The sequence below is a fragment of the Coturnix japonica genome, chromosome 17 (assembly GCF_001577835.2).
Source record: "Coturnix japonica isolate 7356 chromosome 17, Coturnix japonica 2.1, whole genome shotgun sequence".
Lineage (NCBI taxonomy): Eukaryota > Metazoa > Chordata > Aves > Galliformes > Phasianidae > Coturnix > Coturnix japonica.
In genome coordinates this window covers 5,579,615-5,600,009 of record NC_029532.1, presented here as the reverse complement: position 1 = coordinate 5,600,009, position 20,395 = coordinate 5,579,615, and the positions used below count along the sequence as shown (strand labels likewise).

Here is a 20,395-nt window from a genome sequence, read left to right as displayed (position 1 = left end):
ATCCAATGACAGTGCTCCTCTGGCTTTCCTAACCTGCATTTGTTCGGACTGTGCCATCACTGGAGGCAGAACTGGAGCTGTGCCACCCTTCAGACTCTGACCATGCGTTGTTTTAACTTCCTCTAGAAAATGGGCATGACAGAGGATGACAAAAGGAATTGTTGTTTGCTAGAAATCCAAGAGACGGAGGCCAAATACTACAAAACACTGGAAGATATAGAGAAGGTAAGCGCTGAGCCATCTTTTCAATGCAAACCCTTCCACCTCGTCACTCAGTCCTGCATTAGTTGTGCTGTGGTGGTCATTCCATGGGAGCTGCCTGATGTGACAGAGCAGCATCGATGCTCGCGTGTAAAACTGCAGCAGGAGGAGGAGATGGGAAACCCATCCTTAACAAGAACAGTCAGAGCCAAGCAGTGTATTCCTTTCTGATTGCTGCCTATTGGAAATAGACTGAAAAATAACATATTCTGTCCCCATACCCCGTGGTATGAGCTCCAGCTCCGTGCAGCCGGGTCGTCTGGCTGATAAGGGCCGGGTTGCAGATAGCTTATGGCTTTGATTGCTGCTGAATGATTCGATGGTTCCTTTCTTCTGGGTGTATATCAGAAGTGCTGAAGCTGCGCTGACTTGTCATTGAAACTAATTGGATTAAAAGTAACGTTGCGCTGCTTGAGTTGCTGGGTTTTAATTGGTTTTGATAAACGATGGTTGGGCCTTCCTTTGAAAATAACTTGGAGCTTCTCACAGCTGCAGCTGAGGGTTGCAATGTGGTGGAGAATCCATCAGGTTCATCATGAGGAAATCAAAAACATACACCCCAAACAAAAAAGACCCAAGCCATTTACTCACTTTCCTCTTCCAATCCTTTGCCTCTTGCAGAACTACATGAACCCGCTGAAGCTCGTACTGACCCCGCAAGACATGGAAGCTATCTTCATCAATTTGGAGGTATAGGCACAAATTGCTTTCAGTCTTTGCTCTTTTTGTGGCATCTCAGCTTTTGTCCTGCTTAAGGAAGGCTTTGGGATTGCACGTGTCTTTGTGTGTTCTCCTGGACAGGCTCAGCCCTCTGTGTGTTGAGTGGCTTTAAAAGATATTTCTAGTGCTCGTTTTAAAGTTAGGGATTATGTGAACTCTAGGGCTGAGCACACTGTGGGCTCTATTGGCTTGCTTTGCTCATGGGCCAGTAGCCATGCACAGGGGGCCTCAGTACACATAGCTGCATTGGTTCTACATTGCACCTTATGGCTGTCGCCTTGTAGGGCTGACCTCACTAGGATGGCTTATTTTAATATCAGCTGTATAGAGAGCATGACTGCCTGAGGAAGGGGTGAGCATTCACTTCTGCTCGCCCACTTGCTTTGGGTTTGTGTAAGTTATTGATTGTTTCTTTGTTTTAGGACCTAATTAAAGTGCATTTCAATTTCCTGCGAGCCATCGATGTCTCTATGATGTCTGGAGGAAGCAGCCTGGCTAAAGTATTTCTGGAATTCAAAGAGAGGTAAATGGAAACACAGCCTTCAGACAATTCCATTTTAACAAATCAGGGCTATGAACTGTAGGACCCATTTTGGACCTCATGTGCATCTCAGCACAGTGATTTCCTATCAGTCATTCAGCAGTTAGGTGCTGTCAGGCTGCTGTAGCATCACCAGGTGCCTGCACTTAAATACAGTGTGTGGATAGAGGTTGCTGGGAAGGCATAAAGGTGGGAATGTTATGTTTATGGTGGACCAGAATGGAGCAAAGCCTCCTCACCTTCATGGGCTTTAGTGCTGTCTCCTCCCGCAAACCTTGCAGGGGCTCGAGGGCAGAATCTGTCCTTGCTGGAGATGTCTGTCTGGTTAGATCAAAGCAAGGGTTAGCTATAAAAAAAGCCATGTCTGGCACTGGTGTTGTCCTGCATCCAATGCATGATGAGTAAATGTAAAAGTTGCTTTCGCAAACATAATAGGTTCTGTGTTTTGGCAGCTGCAAGGAGGAGTGTCCCAGAACACAAAGATAAGGTTAAAAAAAGTCTTTAATATTCTTAATACTAATCAAAGGCCTGATTCATTGTGGACTCACGCCAGGGTTTTATTTCACCGTGATTAAACCAGTGTCTAGACATAGAAATGCCATTCAGAAGTCAATAACTCCAGAAATACCATCTGCATTAATAATACACCGTAAGGTCAGATATTCCATCGCTCACAGTGCCTCTTTTAGAAAGCAAATGCTTTTGGATTAAAGAGAAAAAAAACAAAGGGGTCCAGAGAAGAATGCAAATAACTCAGAAATGCTCCTAAAGCTCATTTAGGTGGTTTTGATCTCCTCCTTCCTGGTGCAGCTTAGTGCACACTGGTGCAAGAATCCCTTCCTGAGAGCACAGAGGAATGGGGCAGAGCATCCCTATGAGTTTGGCCACAGCAGAGGTGGTGCCACACTTTGAAATGTTGCAAACTTGCTCCAGTGTCACCAAGAAGAGGAACCCAAAAGCCAGCACTTGGGGTTGAATCGTTTGGAGCAACCTGAGCCCAGTCAACAGGGCCCACTCCTTCTTGGGGAGAAGCCACAGGGATGGGGATGCTACAGCAAAGAGATATGGGGCAGGAGGAGAGCTCATATGGGAAGGTGCTGTTGCCCCAATTGAAGTGTCCTTCAGAATCCTATTGGGTCTCTGTGCTGAGGACCTTCCTCCCCATCTGATGTACCTGTGACAAAGGGCTCTTGCTCCCATCTGTGTCCTCAGGGATATTCCATCCAGGTGATGCATTGCTTCACTGCTCTGCACAGCTTTTTGAAAGGACCTAGTTTATAACTCTCTGTGAAATCTCAGGCTTTGGATTTATGCTCCAAATTTGTCCTCTTTGAGGCTCTCCAGGTGCTGGCAAGCCAGATACTATTGTGAGTGTTCAGAAGTTGTCAAGGGGAAAAGGCAGCAGACTGATCTGTGTTGGCTGTGGGTTGGTCGGGATGGCACAACCCATAAATCTCCCAATTCAGTTACTACTGGGTCTGAGTCCTGTGCTCATGGAGCAGCACCAACCAGGTGCTGGGTTTTGTCTCCATTGAGAAGAAGGGTCCTGAAATAAGGGATGGGTTCCAGCAAGTGATGGAATATGTGTCTTATCAGCAGCAATACAGTTAGCAGCAGGGAAGGGAGGGGGGGAAGGACCTAAACCTGTCTTGCAGGATTAATGAGCAAAATGCAGAAGGAGGGGGAATCCACAGCAAAACTGCTCTGTTGGTGTCAGGTGTTTAGATTTATAGCCCAGGGCATCCTTATGGAGTTCTGCTGTGCTGCCAAAGGCTGTCACCACCTGCTGTCACCACACCACCCACTTCTTGCTTCAATGCACACCACGTGAGGAGCACACAGTGCACTGCTGTGCATGTGGAGCTCTGCTGGGCCACATCCAGCTGAGTGTCCCTGGGCTGCAAGGGGGGTTTGAAGCCTCTCTTTCCCTGCTTTAGGATATCATCAAATCATTTGAGTCAGAAGGGACCTTTGGAGACCATCTGCTCCCACTCCCTGCATTGGGCAGGGACACACGCAGCTCTACCAGGTGCTCAGAGCCCCCTCCAGCCTGACCTTGATGCACCCACAAAACTGGGGCTGCCAGAAGCCCTTTTGCTGAACTGCCCCAACAGCCTCCAGCCCTGTAAAACACTTCAGCATTAAAAGTGCATTAAAAGAGTGCTAATACTTTGCTAAGAAGCGACATGGGGGAGTTGCCATTCGCCTTGTCCTCTCGCCATATATACATACATAGATCTTTTATAACAGGTTATAACTGCCAGCAAGTGTTTCCAATTACGTTTGCCATTTCCCCCTCTCCAGGCTGCTGATTTATGGCAAGTACTGCAGCCACATGGAGTATGCCCAGAACACACTCAACCACCTCATCGCCAACAGGGACGACGTGCGGCAGAAGGTGGAGGTGAGCAGTTGGGGGCACCCAAGGCACTCATTCACCCCAATGCCCTTTTGCTGGGGAGCAGGACAGTGCAGGTTAACCCAGATGCCCTGGAAGGGATGTGCTGTTTTTTCCCCATCTCCAGTTCTGGCTTTGGTCCTGATGCTCATCTGTATTTTCTGGGCTGTCTGTGCACCTTGACTCTTTGTGCAGCAGCCCAGTTTGGGGTGAAGGCTCTGTATTCAATGATATTTTTAAGTATCTTCTCTGGGTTTTGCATCAGCTCTGAGCCACGTGCTCTGGATGCTGCTGCAGCCTCCCCTTGCTCTGTGCTTCTCGCTTTGCTCCTCCTGGCCCACGGTCCCTCGGCTAACACAGCACAGTCTCATATTTAAATGGGTCTGGGTGAAGGCAGCAGTGCAAAACTTCATGCGATCACATTAGCTTATCTTAATGACTTAATCCTTATCAGCAAAGCCACAGCAACTGTCTGCGTGCTTGCTTTGAGCCCCTCACAAATAAAATGCATGAGCTCGAGCCATGGAGGAGGTGAGTTAAGCTAATGTGTTTCATTTGACATTTCCCGAGGTCTGGGAGCTCTGCTTGCCCTCCTAATGAGCAGTATCTCATTAAGCTGCAGTAGCTCGGCTGCATGAGACCGCTGTACTGTAGGGCCCATCCCCTGCGAGCTCCTTCTCAGTAACAGAAGCAAAATGTTGAGGCCATGGGACTTTGGAGGACTCTTATGGGGGTGGGCTGTCATCGTTCTCCCCCTGCTGCCACACTGCTGACGTATGGATTTCTCTCCCAGGAATGCACGTTGAAGGTTCAGGATGGGAAATTCAAGCTGCAGGATCTGCTGGTGGTTCCCATGCAGAGAGTTCTGAAATACCACCTCCTGTTAAAAGTAAGCATTCCAGCTTTAGCACTTCACTCCAGCTGCCATCCTCCCCGTAACAACTTCAGGCTTTGATGCTGGAGAGCGAAGCGTTGCCAGATGCACGGGGTGGGTTTGTTCTCCCCTTTTCAAATGAAATAATTACGAGAGCTCCTTAACGCGCCGCTATATTTGTGCCTTCTCTTAAAGCATGGTGACCCGGGGTAATTCTGTGCTTGTTAGCCACGAGAGGCGGTTAATGAATATAAAATAAGCTTGCATATAATCTGATTATGTGTGAAATTCCTGCAGTCAGCTCCACGTAAGGGAGCTCGGCAGCACCAGCACGTTGGCTCCAGCCCCGTCCCATTGCTGGCACAGCAGCTGCAGCCCTGCAGATTGATGTACGATGCCTTCCATGTACACCCACGTGCTTTTGTGTTTCAGGAGCTGCTCAGCCACTCATCAGACCGGCCTGAGAAGCAGCAGCTGAAGGAGGCTCTGGAAGCAATGCAGGTACAGCAGACCTGTGGGTGGACAGGCAGCCCAGCATCCTGGGGAAGGCAGCTCTCCTTTAGGGCATGTGTGTGTGGGTTGCTGTTTGGTGGGATACACCCCCTGGTGCACTCCAAACTCACAGCAGGATCATCGTCAGCAGAATCTGGGGGGATGATGCCCATTAAATCCAGGTTTCCTCTCTGGAGAGCATTGCAGGGTTCATCCCTGGCCTCGTTTGTTTGCTTTGAGGTCACTTTGTTTTCTACCTTTGAGCCTCAGCTTTTTAATGACTCTGTGTTTCCTACAGTTACGTAACTTTGGTGACCTTTTTAGCCACTGTCCCTGCAAGCCAGTGAGTCCGAGCCCATATGTAGGTCATTCTAGTTAGGCCTGAAGGACGCTGCACTCCCATTCCTCTGCTGAACAGTACAGCCTCAAACAGCCATTCTGGGGGTGGGAGAAGGGATTCCCTCTGGTGCCACAAATCCCCCCCTCCCTTGAAAATGTCCTTCCTGGCTGATGAGACAAAGCAGCAGAGCTGGTGACAGCTGTTAAACCCTGCTTATGGCCTCGTAATGCAGCACCCACTGCTGTTGTTGCTCATAAATAAATGGATGCAGTCTCTGCTGCGGAGTCAGCATTTTTGGGAGGAAGCTGCCAATAGCCATCAGAGAGGTTTGTTTGCTTTCCTTGCCCCATCACAAAGTGCTGGGCTAGCCAAGGGGCGTAGGAAGCAGAGCGGTTTGATTTTAATTGATTTGTAAACCAGAGCTTAACTTACAAGCATTGCTCTCCATCAAGATTGCAGCCTTTCTGTCTCCTGTGCTGGCGGACATCGGTGCCCTATGGGGTGAGCTGTGCAGGGGGTGGGTATCCACAACCGGAGCTGCCCTTCCCAAAGGGCTTCACTCCCTTTCACTTTGTATATGTCATCATTAGCACAGGGCGGGGGGCAGGAGTTGCACCCTGAGGCTGCTTGCATCATCCCTACACCTGAGCACACAGGGCTGAACCCCAGGGGATGGGGACAACCCTACAAACCCAGCCTGCATGTTGCTGCTTCAGGTCACCAAGAAACCTAGAAGTGGGTTTCCCTTTTGCACACACACTGGTCTGCTCAGCAGGAGGGAGCATCCAAGCACTGATGGAAGATGCCGACCTCCTCTTATGAGGCTTTTACTTTTGTCGCTCTTGATAAGCATCCCTGGCTCTGGTGTTTCGTGATGTTATAAGTATTGTCATTTCAATTAGTGATTATTGTCTGTGATTAACCCTTCCTGCGTTGGGAAGCTGGGGAAGGTCTCGCCTGAAGGGGATGTCTTAAAGAATTCTACTCTCAGATTTAATCCAAGATGACAAGGAGCTCTTGTTGAGGACCAGGAGGCAGGGAGCAGATCAAATAGGGAGGTATGGTCAGAAGGATGTAAGAAGTTGTAGTTGAAGGGGAAGGCTCTTTCTCTTCAGGTCAACATTTGGGCAAGCAGAGGATTTTGTTGGTTATCATGCAGTTGGAATGCCTATTATAGTACAGAGGTGGGTGTTTTGATAATGAAGAGCGGCTCAGAGTTCTTTTCCCGGCGGAGATGAAGGGAATTGGGGTGATGAGAGCTGAGCTGCTTGCTGCTGGGGCTCACAGCAGATATGAGTTGGGTTATTGGGTTCATGCATTGCCCTCTTCTGGGAAATGGGAGAAATTGCAGCAGAAATGTTCCTTCTATACCAGCACAGCGCACCCCGAGGTGCTGGGATGCAGCCCAGGGGCACAGGCAACCACAGTGGATGCCAACATGGGCCCCTTTGCTTCATTTATAATCACTGGGCTTGTAGTACAGCAGAAATCTGTTGGGCTGCTTTTCCTTTTCTTCTGGTGACGCCTGTGATTGCAGCATCCTGTGCTGCTTGGGTTCCTGTAGAGCTGCTGCTCCTGGTCCAGCTCCCAAACACATGCAAGGAGAAGGGGTTGGAAAACACCCAGGCTGCTGTATTGAAGGTATTGGTTCTATTGGGAAAACAATAATCAACACTCGCTTTTCTTTCAAGGACTTGGCCATGTACATAAACGAAGTAAAGAGAGACAAAGAGACGTTGAAAAAGATCAGTGAATTTCAGAGCTCTATAGAAAATCTGGTAAGTCGGAAGATCCTTTTCTCACTCCCAACTTGGATTTGATGATTATTAACACATCTGCTTTGTTTCTGTGCAATTATTGCTGAATCTGATGTGTTGCCTCAAGTCAGATCGCTGTGTGTTCGTATGGCCCCTGACCACTGATAGTATTCTGGTTCTTGGTACCAAAATGGTGGCTTTATCTAAAAAGAAAAAACAAATTGGCTGTGAATAGAGTGGATGAAAGCACTGAAAACATTCCTATGACTTTCTCATGTTATCAGTATAGAAGGGAATCCAAAAACTCCCCCCAAATAGGTATGTCTGCTGTCTAGTGTAGGTATTAGATTAGAATTAGTAAGACAGAATGGCAGACTAGACGTTCCTGCTCTTGAGAGCATAACAAAGCCCATCTGGAAAATGGCACATACAGCACACACCTCATCCCAAAACCTCAAAGAGACCACAGACTCATTAAGGTTGGAAAAGACCTCTGAGATTATCAACTGCGACCCGTCCCACCATGCCCATCTCATCTTCCAAACTCCAGAGGTCTCAAACACATGGTCCCACTGTCGTGCATCAGCCAGCCTTCCATGCCCTATCACTTGTGTGCTCATAGCCCTGAAGAAACCCATCCATTTAATGCTCAGAGCTGCAGGCTGACAAGCTTTATCCCCCACTTGGGGTGGAAGGGGATGACTGGGCAGCTGTGGGCACAGCTGCTCCACAGTCACTCTTTACATTGGGGTAATGCAATTTGGGGTCTGACACCTGAGATGCTCCAATAGGGCCGAGGGAGGGGAGATGCTGAGCAATGCCCACCCTAAGGGCTTCCCAAAGGTATGGTGGCTTTGGTTTCTTTGAACTTGGGCTTCGTTTGAAAACAATGAACTTCTAATTGATGATTATTTAACAGATGGAGACAAAATCCTTAATTTGTTAGAGAAACCTGCAAAAAATTCTCAAGTGGGATACGGGCCATTGCAGCCCATGGGTTTTAATACAGCCATGATAATCCCAATCCATGTGAGCAATCAGACAGCGTGCTCCATAAGGCTATGAATGCAAATGGGGGCACTGAGCAGCTCCCTCCCTCCTGCAGCAGGTTTGATGTGTGGGAGATGAGATGTTAACAAAGCAGGGGCTCCGTCTGCTCATCAACCCCACTCACGTTCCGCTCAGCGTTTCCTTTTGTTGCACAGAACTGGAAGTTGTGGAGTGGTTGGTGTTGTGTATACAGAGCCCACGTGGCACAACAATGAGATGAATGCAGGGTGTACACACAGCTGCATACAATTATTTCTTGTATTATCTTTATTTCCCTGACGAGCGGTGCCTCTTCACTGTGGTTTTTCCCTGTAGGTGAGCTCATGTATGGAACTCAACAATGCATGAGGGCTTTGGAGCTGAAAACCCAACTGACCAAACCATTGGGTTGGACATCAGCCTGCCCCAAATCCCCAGTCTTGGTTCAGGATAGGGATTAAAAGTAAAGAGCCCTGGTTCTGCTTTTGAAAGGAACCCCAAATTAATCTGTGGGCTTTTGCATTCTGGATCCCAAATCTTGCAAAAATGCCTGGATTTGGGCTGGGTGCCCTCCTGATGCTGAGGCTGAGGTCCTGTAGCTTGGATTTTGGTGTTCCTGAGCCCAGCCCTGGCTGCAGGTCTCACCCATGCATTGCTTTCCTACAGCAAGTGAAGCTGGAGGAGTTTGGGAGGCCGAAGATTGATGGTGAGCTGAAGGTCCGCTCCATTGTGAACCACACCAAGCAGGACAGGTGAGAGAGCAACAGCATCCTCCTGAGAGAGAAATGAGCTGGGTACATTAATCCCTAACAAAGCACATCCCTGCTCCCCCAAGAATGTGGACCTTGGTTTGCTTGCTTAATCATCTTGCTTGTTTGCTTGCTTTGGGCAGGTATTTATTTTTATTTGATAAAGTGGTGATCGTCTGCAAAAGGAAAGGATACAATTATGAGCTGAAAGAAATTATCGAGCTGCTCTTCCACAAGATGACCGATGACCCTATGAACAACAAGGACATTAAGAAGGTAGGTGGAGCAGAGAACAGCTCTGCCAGAGAGTGTTTTGGAGCTGCTCTGGCGAGTCCTTGGATAACATATTCCCAGCAACCTTTTTAAATAGAAACAGAGCTTGCTAGCTTTGTGTTTTAATACAATATATCTCCTCTTTGCTCTCCCATGCTTTCTAGTCTCATGGAAAAATGGTAAGCAAAGCATGCTGTTTTCTCTCATGTTTTTCTGAGCAGCGTTGTAATGAGACAGGCAGAGCATATGTGTGTTGGGCAGGTCAGATGTTCCTCCTGGGCTGTCAGTTGTTGTCAGGGAGAGAGATAATGGCTGGGGATGATCCACTGGAGCAGAAAAATCCCTCTTCTCTCATCTGCCACCATAAAATCCCATTTGGCCCTAGTGCACAGTACAGGGCGGATTCAGGCATCATTAGCTGTGATGTGATGTAGAGATAGAGTTGTTCTTCCTTCCCTACTGTTATCCTTCCAAAGGAGCAGAGAAAAGGGGCAGGCGCTGAGAGCAGCTCTTGAGAAGTGTGAATAAAAGCTCATTGCTGCTCAGGTGCTGGGACCACAGCTGTGCATTTGCTTCTTGTTTTCTCTTTCAGTGGTCATATGGCTTCTACCTGATCCACCTCCAGGGAAAGCAGGGCTTCCAGTTCTTCTGCAAGACGGAGGAGATGAAGAGGAAGTGGATGGAACAGTTTGAAATGGCAATGTGAGCACTGGGCATGGGGGCGAGGAGCATTGGGCTGAGTATTGGAGAGCAGCTCTGGTAGCAAAGCTCCCATGAGCTGGCAAGGTGGGACCCTATGCAAAGGGAGGCAGAACCCAGCACGAGGTCATCTGCACAAGTGTTTGCCCCATATCCTATTTCCTAACATTGACTGAAATGCAAACAAACCCCACAGCGAGTGGCCATGAGTGCAGGACGGGTGATGGGGGCAGGTCAATAACCCCATTCCTTCCTGCAGGTCCAACATAAAGCCAGAGAAAGCCAATGCAAACCACCACAGCTTCCAGATGTACACGTTTGAAAAGACCACCAACTGCAAAGCATGCAAGATGTTCCTAAGGTGAGCTGTGCCCTTCTTGCCGTGCTGCATTTGCAAACAGACACGGATAGGGACTGAACTAACACCTTGTGACCTCCTTTTGCACAGAGGAACATTCTACCAGGGCTATCTCTGCCCAAAATGTGGAGCTGGTGCTCACAAGGAGTGCCTGGAAATCATTCCTCCCTGCAAGATGGGTGAGTTACTTGCTGCCGTGTCAGCAGCTTCTGACATTGAGGTTAATGGATGTGAATGATCCCAAAATTCTTCCCCAAAAAGTGCTATCAGATGCTTGTTAACACCTATAAAACATCTGACCATGCTGTCAGCTGCCTCCCAGGGCTGCAGCTCATAGTGGCTGGTGGTTTCATAAGCAAAAGGACTGACCAAACCACCAAAAAAACTCAAGGAGAGATCCTTGTCCTTGAACCAGCCTGGACACTCCTGTGGTGACCCAGCACAGTGCTGATGCTCTGAGACATGGGGGATTTTCATGGAGCAGCATCGGAGCGGGTGTGTTTGGGGATGGAATGGGGAACAAATCTCAGAGCTTGATACAAGTGAGAAATCCATGCCCAGTGCTGATCCCCTCCCACCAAGTGTGGAGCTGAGGAGTGACCCCACACTCCTCCTTGATCAGGTGTCAGTGCTGCTTTATGGATCTTCATGGCTTTAAGGGAAGCAGAAACTGGGTTTGCTGCCCGGTAAACTAACAGCTTATTTCATCATTTCTCTTGCAGGTTCTTCAGCAGACCAGGTATGTTGCATGAGGACCCTTTCCCCACATCCCTCCCTATGTCCTTTCCTGGCTTGGTGCTCAGCTCATGGTGGGGCACTGGCAGAGGTCTCATGGGTCCCAGTAGTTGGGGGCATGACTGGAGACCAGTTGCTAAAAGTGGCCCAGTCTGCATGGCACCACTGACTTCAGAAGGTGCCAGCACCCAGCAGAGACAGGGAGGTTTCCTGTCCTGATGTTTTCAGATGAGGAAAGCTGGGACTGCTGCATCCTCATGGGACTTTTTCCTCTCTCTCTTTGCAGGACTTGCTGAGCGCCGGACCTGGTAAGGGCATTGCTGCATTGCAAGAGGGCATCTTGATTGCAGCAGGAGTTTTCATAGAGGCTTGAGCACATGGGATGTGGGGAAAGCTCCTTTTGAAACTGGAAATAAGAGTTGGTTGCTGCAGGAAGGGGATGGGATGCCCAGAGCTCTCCTCCTGTTCCCGAGGGCTTTTGCAATCCCTGCTCAGACAGAGGAGGGCATAGAGAGCAAGCCATGCTCTGCCTGGCAGAGCAGCATGGTAGTGATGGAACATCTCTATGCCCATGCATGATGAATAGCTTGAGAGTGATGGAACATGCCCATGCATGATGCTTTGCCCTCTGGTGGGAATCCAAGTCACTATGGTTGCTGCAACCTCATCTATATATTTACTGGTCAGGGTGCTGGGCTGCCCTGCCCTTGTTCTGTCTCAAAGAAGAAGGAACAGATTGTTTTTGTGCTTTTCCTGTTGAAAGGAAAGCCAAGCCTGGCAAAAAGAAACCGAATCAGGTCACTGGTTTGGAAACACGGCACAGTGGTCCCACTGGGTGGGGAGAGGCAGCTGGCAGCAGAGGTGGGGAAGCAATCTGAAGACAAACACAGTGATTGTGGAACACTTTGGGTAGCTCTATTTAATGTGTGATTAATTAAAAGACAACTGGACTTTGGCTGCAAACTACCGGAGTGGAGAGGTGCTTTCCAGGCCCTGCTGAAGCCCAGCACAGAGCACATAGTTGCAGGCATTTTGCTGATCCCTTTCATTTTCATGCTTTCTGCCCCAAATTCCTGCCTGCTGCTGCTGTTAGATTTGCAGTTCACAGGTCAAGGAGCAGCAGGTGGTGGGAGGTTATTGCCTTTTAGCTTTTCCTTAGCAGGGATGAAACTGCTTTGCATCTCCCCCCAGGTCCAAAAATGGTGGCAGTACAGAACTACCACGGGAACCCCGCGCCACCCGGCAAACCAGTGCTGACGTTCCAAATTGGAGACGTGATTGAGCTGCTGAGGGGGGACCCTGAATCGCCGTGGTGGGAGGTGAGGGCCCTTCCCTCAGGGAGCTGGTGGCGTGTTTTAAGCCATTGTCATATCATCCCTTTGTCACATCTTCTATAGCGTGGCTTTGAGCTGGGGCTGCACGGTGCTTGGGAGCTGTATTAGGGTTTGTCCTCATCTATACATTGCTCCTCTGTGCACCCTGCTGATCCCCAGCTCTGTGCTCTGCAGGGGCGGCTGCTGCAGACCAAGAAGTCGGGTTATTTCCCCAGCTCATCTGTAAAGCCCTGCCCCGTGGATGCCAGGGTACGTGTGTTGCTGTGGGTTGGTTGAGACGGGTTCCTGCTGCATTCCTGGGTACATGAGATGCCCTGAAGGGCCTTTGGCTCTCCCCAGTCCTTTTTGGCTACAGAAAGCAGTGCTGTCAGCTTAAATCCCAATTAAAAAGGCTTAAATAAATGGAAAAAGCACAGCACACTCATCCACAACTGTTCTGGGTGGGGAGGCTGAGGGAGAAGCATTTGTCCTTAACAATGGCCTACACCCCCAGATCTGGTGGCTCTGAAGCTGCCTGGCAAAACCCCTCCCATGGAGAGGAGCACCCCGTTAGGTGCTGGGCAGTAATGAGCACTGCTCTCTTTGCAGCCTCCCAACAGTCGTCCACCATCACGGGAGATTGACTACACAGTGTACCCATGGTGAGTTGCACTCAAAAGTGTCAGCTTTGGTTTTAATTGTTGCTTTGCCATCAACCTGTGCCAACACAGAGCTGTGAGTGCACCTTGGTGTCCAGGCATTGGAATCCACAGTGTTTGTGGGGATTTCATCACTGAGAAAATGGCTTGGGAAGGGAAGATGCAGTTTCTGCCTGAGCAGGAGAGGTTGTGCTTCCCTTTCCCTTTGCCTCTTCCTGCTGGCACCATCCAGGGTTTCAAGTTCATGAGTCTGAATTACCATGAGTCTAAGTTATTCCAGCTCACATTGATGCCTCCTTTCTCTGGGGACCAGTTCACAGCCAGTGGGGTTTTCTAGGTGCCCTGGAAACCTGAGGGACTTAGGGTCAGGTAACCATTTGAGTCAGAAGGATCCTTTAAAGGCCATCTGGTGCTACTCCCTGCAGTGAACAGGGATACCTACAGCTCCTCCATGGTGCTCAAGGTCCATTCTGGCCTCAGTCTGTCCTCATAGGGGGTGTTCCATTGCTTGGAATTCCCTTCAAACCGCATTGCCCATTACTCTTTATTCAGTGGCAGATTCTGCCTCTAAAGGATTGGATCTGTTTCTCTACTTGCCCAACCTTCACACCTTTAATAAGAGAGATGCACCTTTTTGCCTAAAATACGCCAATGCTTGAAAGAAGCCGAATCCTCTTAAATAGCTCATAAATGCCCTGGGGAGGCAGTTTGGCCCCTAGGAGTGTGGGATGCTCAGCCCCTCTGGTTCAGGTTTGCAGGGAACATGGAACGGCAGCAGACGGACAACCTGCTGAAGGCCCACGTCAGCGGCACCTACCTGATCCGCGAGCGACCAGCTGAGGCTGAGCGCTTTGCCATCAGCATCAAGTGAGTACAACCTTGTGGGGAGTATGGAGCATGACCCCAGAGCACGAGCACACCTTTCACTGAGCAGCTTTGCATCCCGTCATAGGTTCAACGAAGAAGTGAAGCACATCAAGGTGGTGGAGAAGGACAACTGGATCCACATCACAGAAGCCAAGAAGTTTGAAAGCTTGTTGGTATGTCCTTGCAGCTCTTCAGGAGCGTGGAGGGCTGATGCTGGTCCTGCAGAGCATCTCCCAGCCACATCCCCCTGTGCTTTGCAGGAGCTGGTGGAATACTACCAGAACCATTCACTGAAGGAGAGTTTCAAGCAGCTGGACACGACACTCAAATACCCGTACAAGTCACGGGAACGCTCTACCTCCAGGACCTTCACCCGCTCTCCAGGTAGGACCCATCTCAGCCTCAGTGCTGCTCTCCCAATGGGAAACCTCACTCGTTCTTTGGGGCATGGGCTTGATGTGAATGGGGATTTGCCAACATCCCAGCAGCTCTTTGCTGCCTTCCCCCTTGCTTTGTCCCACTGTGCTCAGCAGAGATTTGCTGAGTGCAAAGAGATGTGTGGCAGCTCTGGTTGGGTGCATTGTGGCTTTCCTGCCCATGTCAGCTTATGTATGGGGGTCTGTTTCCAGTGTTCCTGGTGGGGTTTGAAGCCCAGAGGGACTCCTTTAATGGGGCTGATGGGGGAAGTGGAAAATCAATGGAAATCAGGTTCTAAAAGTTGGTCAGACATCTTTTCCACTAATGTACAGCCCTTATGCTTTGGACAGTGGCTGCACCTGCCACGGCTGTCCCAGTTCTGAGTGACCTCTGCATGCATTGCCCTGTGTTTTCCCCCATTGGCTTTTACAGCATTGTGCATTATGATTTTCTTTTCTTTTCATTTCCTTTTTAATGCGTGTTCTGCATCTTTCTGTTTCTCTCTTAACCTCTTTGCAGCCTCCTGTGCTTCCTACAACTTTTCTTTTCTCAGTCCTCAGGGCCTCAACTTTTCTTCTCAGAGCTCCTCCAGTCCCTTCTGGTCAGGTACCCCATGGAGAGACCCACAGCATCCCCAGCTTGAAAGCCATCACAGTGGGACCTACGTGCTCCCCGCTGTCCCTTCTGCACCCACATGCAGCTCAGGGGGCCCCGGCCATGCCCTGCCAGTGGCTCAGCCTGGAAACAAGTGAATAAATCATGGCTTTGCCAAGAGCAAATGCTCTCCCTAAAAATCAAAGCAGGAGCTTTTTGGATTGATTGGAACTGTTGCTATTGAGAAAGGGTGCTTAAATTAATGCAAAGCTCCGGCACATTGGCATCTCATGATGTACTTCAAGCTAGACTTGCTCATCCTGTGTGTTTCACCAAAGGAACATTGGCATCACACCATCTTCCAGCCTGGCCATCCCTTCTGGCTAAGGAGAACATCTCAGTGTCCAGCAGTTTTTGAGCTCTGGGATCTCAGCCTGCTCAGGAAAACTGCACTAAGGGGATGGGAAACCTGGGCTGTAAGTGTGTCTGGGGCTCAGGATCTCCACCGTGGAGTTCTGACTTTAAATGCATTACAGACCAGCATCTTCCTCCCTGTTTATAAGGGATCAGAATGAAAATGTGTCTTTTTTATGCTTCTATTTGCCAGCATTTTCTTTATGCTGGACAGGGAAAACCCATCTGTTGAGCCACATGTGTTTTCCCTCAAGCTGTGTTTGGGAAGAACACAACTTTTCAGGGTGTTAGAACATCACTGGGAGTTTGAAGTCCTTTAACTGCACACAAAGTTTGGCTCTGTGCTGAAATGGGCTCTGAGCAAGCTCCTGATAAAAGAGCTCAAAGCTGTCGTAGTTCCATTCTCCAGCCTGGTGGGGATGGATGATTGCACGCTGTGTGTCCACCTCTCCTCCATCGCCATCCTCATCTCCTCCCATCCCGAGAGCTGGAAATCTGGGCAAAGCTTTTCCTCAAGCTTAGTTCAACCTCGGTTTGCAAAATCAAATATATATATATATATTAATTAATACTCAAAAATCCCAGGGCAAAAAGAGTCATTTGACCAAACCCTGTTTTTCCTTCAAGGTTCTTAGGTTTTTTTTCCTTCTCATTTTGCAAACTCCACACATAGAACCTTCCCCCCCTCTCTGCTTGCCCAGGAGCGCCCTGTGGTGATGGGGACTGTCCTGTACCTCTCTCCCTCACCTCCAGCCCATCCCCACTGCTCCTCTGTGTGCAGTTCTCCAACAGTCTCCTCCCCATGCCCTGCACTTCCCTGCACGAAGCAATGGAGATGAACTGCTCGACATCTCTAGGAGAATCCAGTCCCAGTTTTGTGGTGGTTCAAACACAAGCTGATTTGTCAAACCCCTTTTGGCACGGTGGTCCCGTCAGGAGTTATTAATGGTTGGAAAGGGATTTTTCCATGATTCCACCATGAATAACTATTGATTCCTTTGAAATCTTTCCTTTTGCCTTCCCTTCTCACCATATTACCTCAGCAATCCCCACCAATGGATCGCAGCCCCTTCTGGGCAGCCAGGGTGCTGTCCCAGCTCTGACCACGGGACTCTATGAGCCCAACAGGATCCACTTCACCCTTGACCACCCCATTACAGATGAAACCAGAGCTGATCCAGGTCATGGCATTGCAATGGGAGCCAGCACCATGGTGGAAAACCCAGGTTGAACCCCATGGAGCTTTCCCCAGGCTTCGGCTGCTCAATGTGGTGGAGGCCATTCCCAACACTTTGCTTTGTCCCCTTGCAGTGTTCACCCCACGGGTCATAGGGACGGCAGTGGCACGCTACAACTTTGCAGCACGGGACATGCGGGAGCTGTCGCTGCGGGAGGGCGACGTGGTGAAGATCTACAGCAGGATCGGCGGCGACCAGGGCTGGTGGAAGGGGGAAACCAATGGGAGGGTACGTGCAGTTGGTGTCCCATTCCCTGTGCAATTGGTGTCTCATCTCCTTTTTACCTCGTGGTCCATGTGGTGTCCATATGTCCTCTTCCTCAAGCTTGCATGCAAGGAAACTAATGATAGAGTGATAGAACTGTTAATGTCCAACCATTGATCCATCCCCACCATGCCCAATAACTGGGAGGTTCTGCAATTGGAAGGCTTGGTAGCCTGGAGGAAAGCAGCAAACTGATGGCTTGTAAGGATGTCCCATAGGGTTTGCAGCACTGGGGGGGATACATTCTTGATCCCTTCTTTATTGCAGCCACATACTGAGATAATGTACAGTCGCTAGCTCTGGTCACTGTGCATATTTAGGTAGCAGCTGCATCTAAGAGCTGCATCTAAGAGCTGCATCACCTCCCTATCACTGCTGTGTGGCTGGATTTGGTGCTGTAGAGATAACACAAGGAACAGTGTGTGGTGACAGAGGAGCAGTCCCAAAGGTGGGACAGGAGCTCCCTGCTACTCCCCACCGCTCAGCTCTCCATCTCCCCTCAGGTCGGCTGGTTTCCCTCGACGTACGTGGAAGAAGAAGGGGTGCAATGATGCCGGGGATACCCAATGGAAAGTCATCGAGTGCCCGGAGCGATCCGCTGCAGACCACACACTGCTGCCCCAGCCGCCCGGCTCCACACCTGCCAGCACTGCCGGGAGCACCACAGCTCTCTCCAGACTCTTTAGTAAATCCATTCCTCTGTACAGTGTGTGTGTGTGTGTCGGGGTGCCTCCAGCCCCGGCCCTGTTCTGTCTGTAGAAGATTCGTGGTCTGTCGGATGATGTTTGTGTGGCGGCTGCTCCTGGGAGAGCCGCGCTCCCCTGAATGGACAGAGCGGAGGGACTCTGCGTGGTGACCCCCAGGGGGGTGTCCAGACCTTATTTTACCTAGAAGTGTTTTCAAATGGCGAGGCTGAAAGCCTGGGCTGTGCCCGGGGGTGCAGAGGTGAGCATGCAGGGTTCAGGATAGGGACCATGGCTGCATCATGTCAGGATGCACCTTGGAACCAGGAATGAAGCTGCTCATCCCTGGAAAATGACAGCTGTGAGCTGGGAAAGCACAGCTGGACCATGGACATGGGAGGGAATAAAGTCCCGTGGGCATCCCAAGCCCCTTTCCTCACTTCCCCTCTAGCCCCACTGCTGTGCTGGGGATGCATGGGGCAGCCCAGGACACTGGGTGAGCTGCTGGTGTTGCAGGGCTGGAGGTGTGCCTTGCCACACGTGGGTTTTGGAGGTCACAGGGCACCAGGTCCCTGCAGAGGAGCGGATGGGAGATTGGATTGAGCATCTTGGCGAGGTCCATCTGCAGCCATATGTGTCCCACCTCACTGAGCTCAGTGGGGTGAACCCACATGAGTAAGGGCTATGGTATAAAGTCCTGATTTATCTCAATACGTTGTGAAAGCATCTCTTCTTCTCCAACTGTGTGCACTTTTGGGGGCTGTGAGCGTTGCCTCCTCTTCCTCCCACAGGCTGTTACCGCTGCTGCTGTCATGGAAAGGTCCGTCTGTCTGTGCATTGCCACTTTGTCCTGAGTTCCATCCATCCCAGTCTGTTCTTCCCACACTGCAGCCTGTAATGCATAGGCAGAGCTGCTGCTTGGAGAGCTGGGCTGGCATCTTCTGCTTGGGCACTACCTTTGCTACCCAGCTCCAGAATTGCCTTCCAAAGTGCTGTTTTGAACAAATACATGTGTGTGTGTCTGTGTGTGTTTGTAGCGAGGAACAACTTTCCTATCTCTGAGCCTCAAGAAATGCCTTCCTGTCCCTGTGCACCAGTGGCATTTGGAGCTGCTGCTGTGCCCAAAGCTGTCCCTGGCACTGCAGGTGGGCATGGTGCAAGTGCAGCACTGGGAGACACTGGCACTGTGTGGTGTTGCATCCCAGCCTTGCTGCCAGTGGAGCTTTGAGAGATTACATGGGAGAGTCTGGGGCTCCCATTGGAAAGGGCAGCGTATTCACTTGGGATCTTGGCTGTGTTGCTCAGAGAGGCCCAGGGGCAGGTCATTGTGCTGCCCAGGGCTCTGGACAGGGCTGGGAATGTCTTGGGTTGCTTGGTCTCACCATGGTGGTGCCCAGCAGGGCTTGGGGGCACAGTGCAGGGCTCGGTGTTTTAGCAAGGTACTGTTTGGTGCTAACCTCTTTGGTGCTCAGCATGGGATGTATCCAAGGGGCCCTGTTTGCTAAAGGAGCCGAATGGTTCATGCTCTGCAAGGGAAAAAAATCAGGGTGCCAGCAAACGAGGAGCGGGCAACACCCTGCTGCAACGTGAAGGGCTGTGCTCAGTTTTCCCCAATTCTGGTGTACCTGAGAACACATCTAAGGTGGGTGAGACACACACACAGACAAGAGAACAACTGATGGCTGAAGTTCTGCCTCGGATGCTTTTAAAGCCCTATGCAACCCCCTCCATCTGAGATGGACTCCCTGTGCCCGCAGTGGGCACATCCCCCTCCGAAGGGCACAGTGCTCCCCCTGCAGAAGGTGCATGTGTGGCATCTCCTGCACAGCCCCCCAGCTCCAAACCTCCCCCTTTCCCCCCCCAGCAAGGTCTCCCTCTTGTGTTTACTGTTGTAAGAAACTCATTCAAAGAAGAAAAAAGATGGTTTTCGTTTGTAAGTAATTATTCAGCCATTTGCCACGATATATATCTGTGAATAAGAAGGAAAATGTGTTTGGGTTTTGTGTTTTTTTATTACGATGGCGAGAATATTGTATATATATTTTAGTTCGTCGCGGGACATTCAGAATTGCAATGGGATACGTTGGAAAATAATATGTAAATTCCTTGGGTTTTTTCCTTTGCACTGCACTAACGGGGGGTACAACGGGCTCGGGTGGAGGGGTCCAAAGGTGAAACTGTTTGTTTATGGGATAGGTTCTAGCTGGCAATTTGGAAATCATTTGGAGTAGCTTGTAATGCTGGAATAGAATCTTTAGCTGCTATTTAGAAACCCTTTTGCATGTGGTTCTTCCAGACCTTTTTGAGTTACAATACATCCAAGTAAACCCTACAATGAAAAAACAAAAACCCAACAAAAATAAAGTGTAATTTTGCTGATAGCTCCTTTCATTGTTTTGGCAGCCGTGGTTTTTATCACCATTAAACCCATGCAGGAAGGCTGAGTTTTGTGTTGGGATTCTATGGGGTGTGGTGCTTGTGGGGATGGATCCTTCCTGATGGTCAGTATTTACACCCCACCCAGAGCTGCATTGCTCAGCTGATCCCATCAGACCCTCAGACCCAAAAGGGCTCAGCTCCCAGCAGCTGTTCCTCTGCAGCTGTCCCTCTCCCATTGGGGTGGCTGAGAAGGGAGTGGGTGATTTGTCACAGCTTCCATTCATTTCTTTGGATCACATTCCCAAATCCCACCCTGCTCTACGTGCAGTGGCGTTTTCCTG

At 49.9% G+C, this 20,395-nt stretch overlaps 1 protein-coding gene and 1 long non-coding RNA gene across 8 annotated transcripts in view; one reads left to right on the top strand and one right to left on the bottom strand.

Moving 5' to 3' along the window:
- VAV2 (vav guanine nucleotide exchange factor 2) overlaps positions 1 to 20,066 on the top strand; it is a 93,673-nt gene extending 73,607 nt beyond the window's left edge. For 2 of the 7 annotated variants that reach the window (XM_015879278.2, XM_015879279.2), the window contains 24 exons: positions 127 to 225; positions 883 to 951; positions 1,404 to 1,504; positions 3,827 to 3,926; positions 4,714 to 4,809; positions 5,227 to 5,295; positions 7,318 to 7,404; positions 9,079 to 9,164; positions 9,305 to 9,437; positions 9,599 to 9,613; positions 10,027 to 10,136; positions 10,393 to 10,494; positions 10,582 to 10,670; positions 11,214 to 11,230; positions 11,513 to 11,534; positions 12,418 to 12,545; positions 12,735 to 12,809; positions 13,149 to 13,201; positions 13,949 to 14,065; positions 14,151 to 14,238; positions 14,326 to 14,449; positions 15,002 to 15,088; positions 16,802 to 16,956; positions 17,496 to 20,066. In XM_015879278.2, coding sequence (XP_015734764.1) covers positions 127 to 225; positions 883 to 951; positions 1,404 to 1,504; positions 3,827 to 3,926; positions 4,714 to 4,809; positions 5,227 to 5,295; positions 7,318 to 7,404; positions 9,079 to 9,164; positions 9,305 to 9,437; positions 9,599 to 9,613; positions 10,027 to 10,136; positions 10,393 to 10,494; positions 10,582 to 10,670; positions 11,214 to 11,230; positions 11,513 to 11,534; positions 12,418 to 12,545; positions 12,735 to 12,809; positions 13,149 to 13,201; positions 13,949 to 14,065; positions 14,151 to 14,238; positions 14,326 to 14,449; positions 15,002 to 15,088; positions 16,802 to 16,956; positions 17,496 to 17,543 — 2,070 coding nt within the window. In that variant the 3' untranslated portion in view covers positions 17,544 to 20,066. Of the gene's footprint in view, positions 1 to 126; positions 226 to 882; positions 952 to 1,403; positions 1,505 to 3,826; positions 3,927 to 4,713; positions 4,810 to 5,226; positions 5,296 to 7,317; positions 7,405 to 9,078; positions 9,165 to 9,304; positions 9,438 to 9,598; positions 9,614 to 10,026; positions 10,137 to 10,392; positions 10,495 to 10,581; positions 10,671 to 11,213; positions 11,231 to 11,512; positions 11,535 to 12,417; positions 12,546 to 12,734; positions 12,810 to 13,148; positions 13,202 to 13,948; positions 14,066 to 14,150; positions 14,239 to 14,325; positions 14,450 to 15,001; positions 15,089 to 16,801; positions 16,957 to 17,495 lie in introns of those variants that run through there. The other 5 variants (XM_015879280.2, XM_015879281.2, XM_015879283.2 and 2 more) reach the window with 4 other exon arrangements.
- On the bottom strand, positions 7,399 to 7,980 carry LOC107321870. Its single transcript, XR_001558702.2, has 2 exons — positions 7,906 to 7,980; positions 7,399 to 7,586 (listed from the first exon to the last, which is right to left on the bottom strand). It is a non-coding gene; the product is annotated as an uncharacterized LOC107321870 (long non-coding RNA).
- Positions 20,067 to 20,395: the final 329 nt, after the last annotated feature.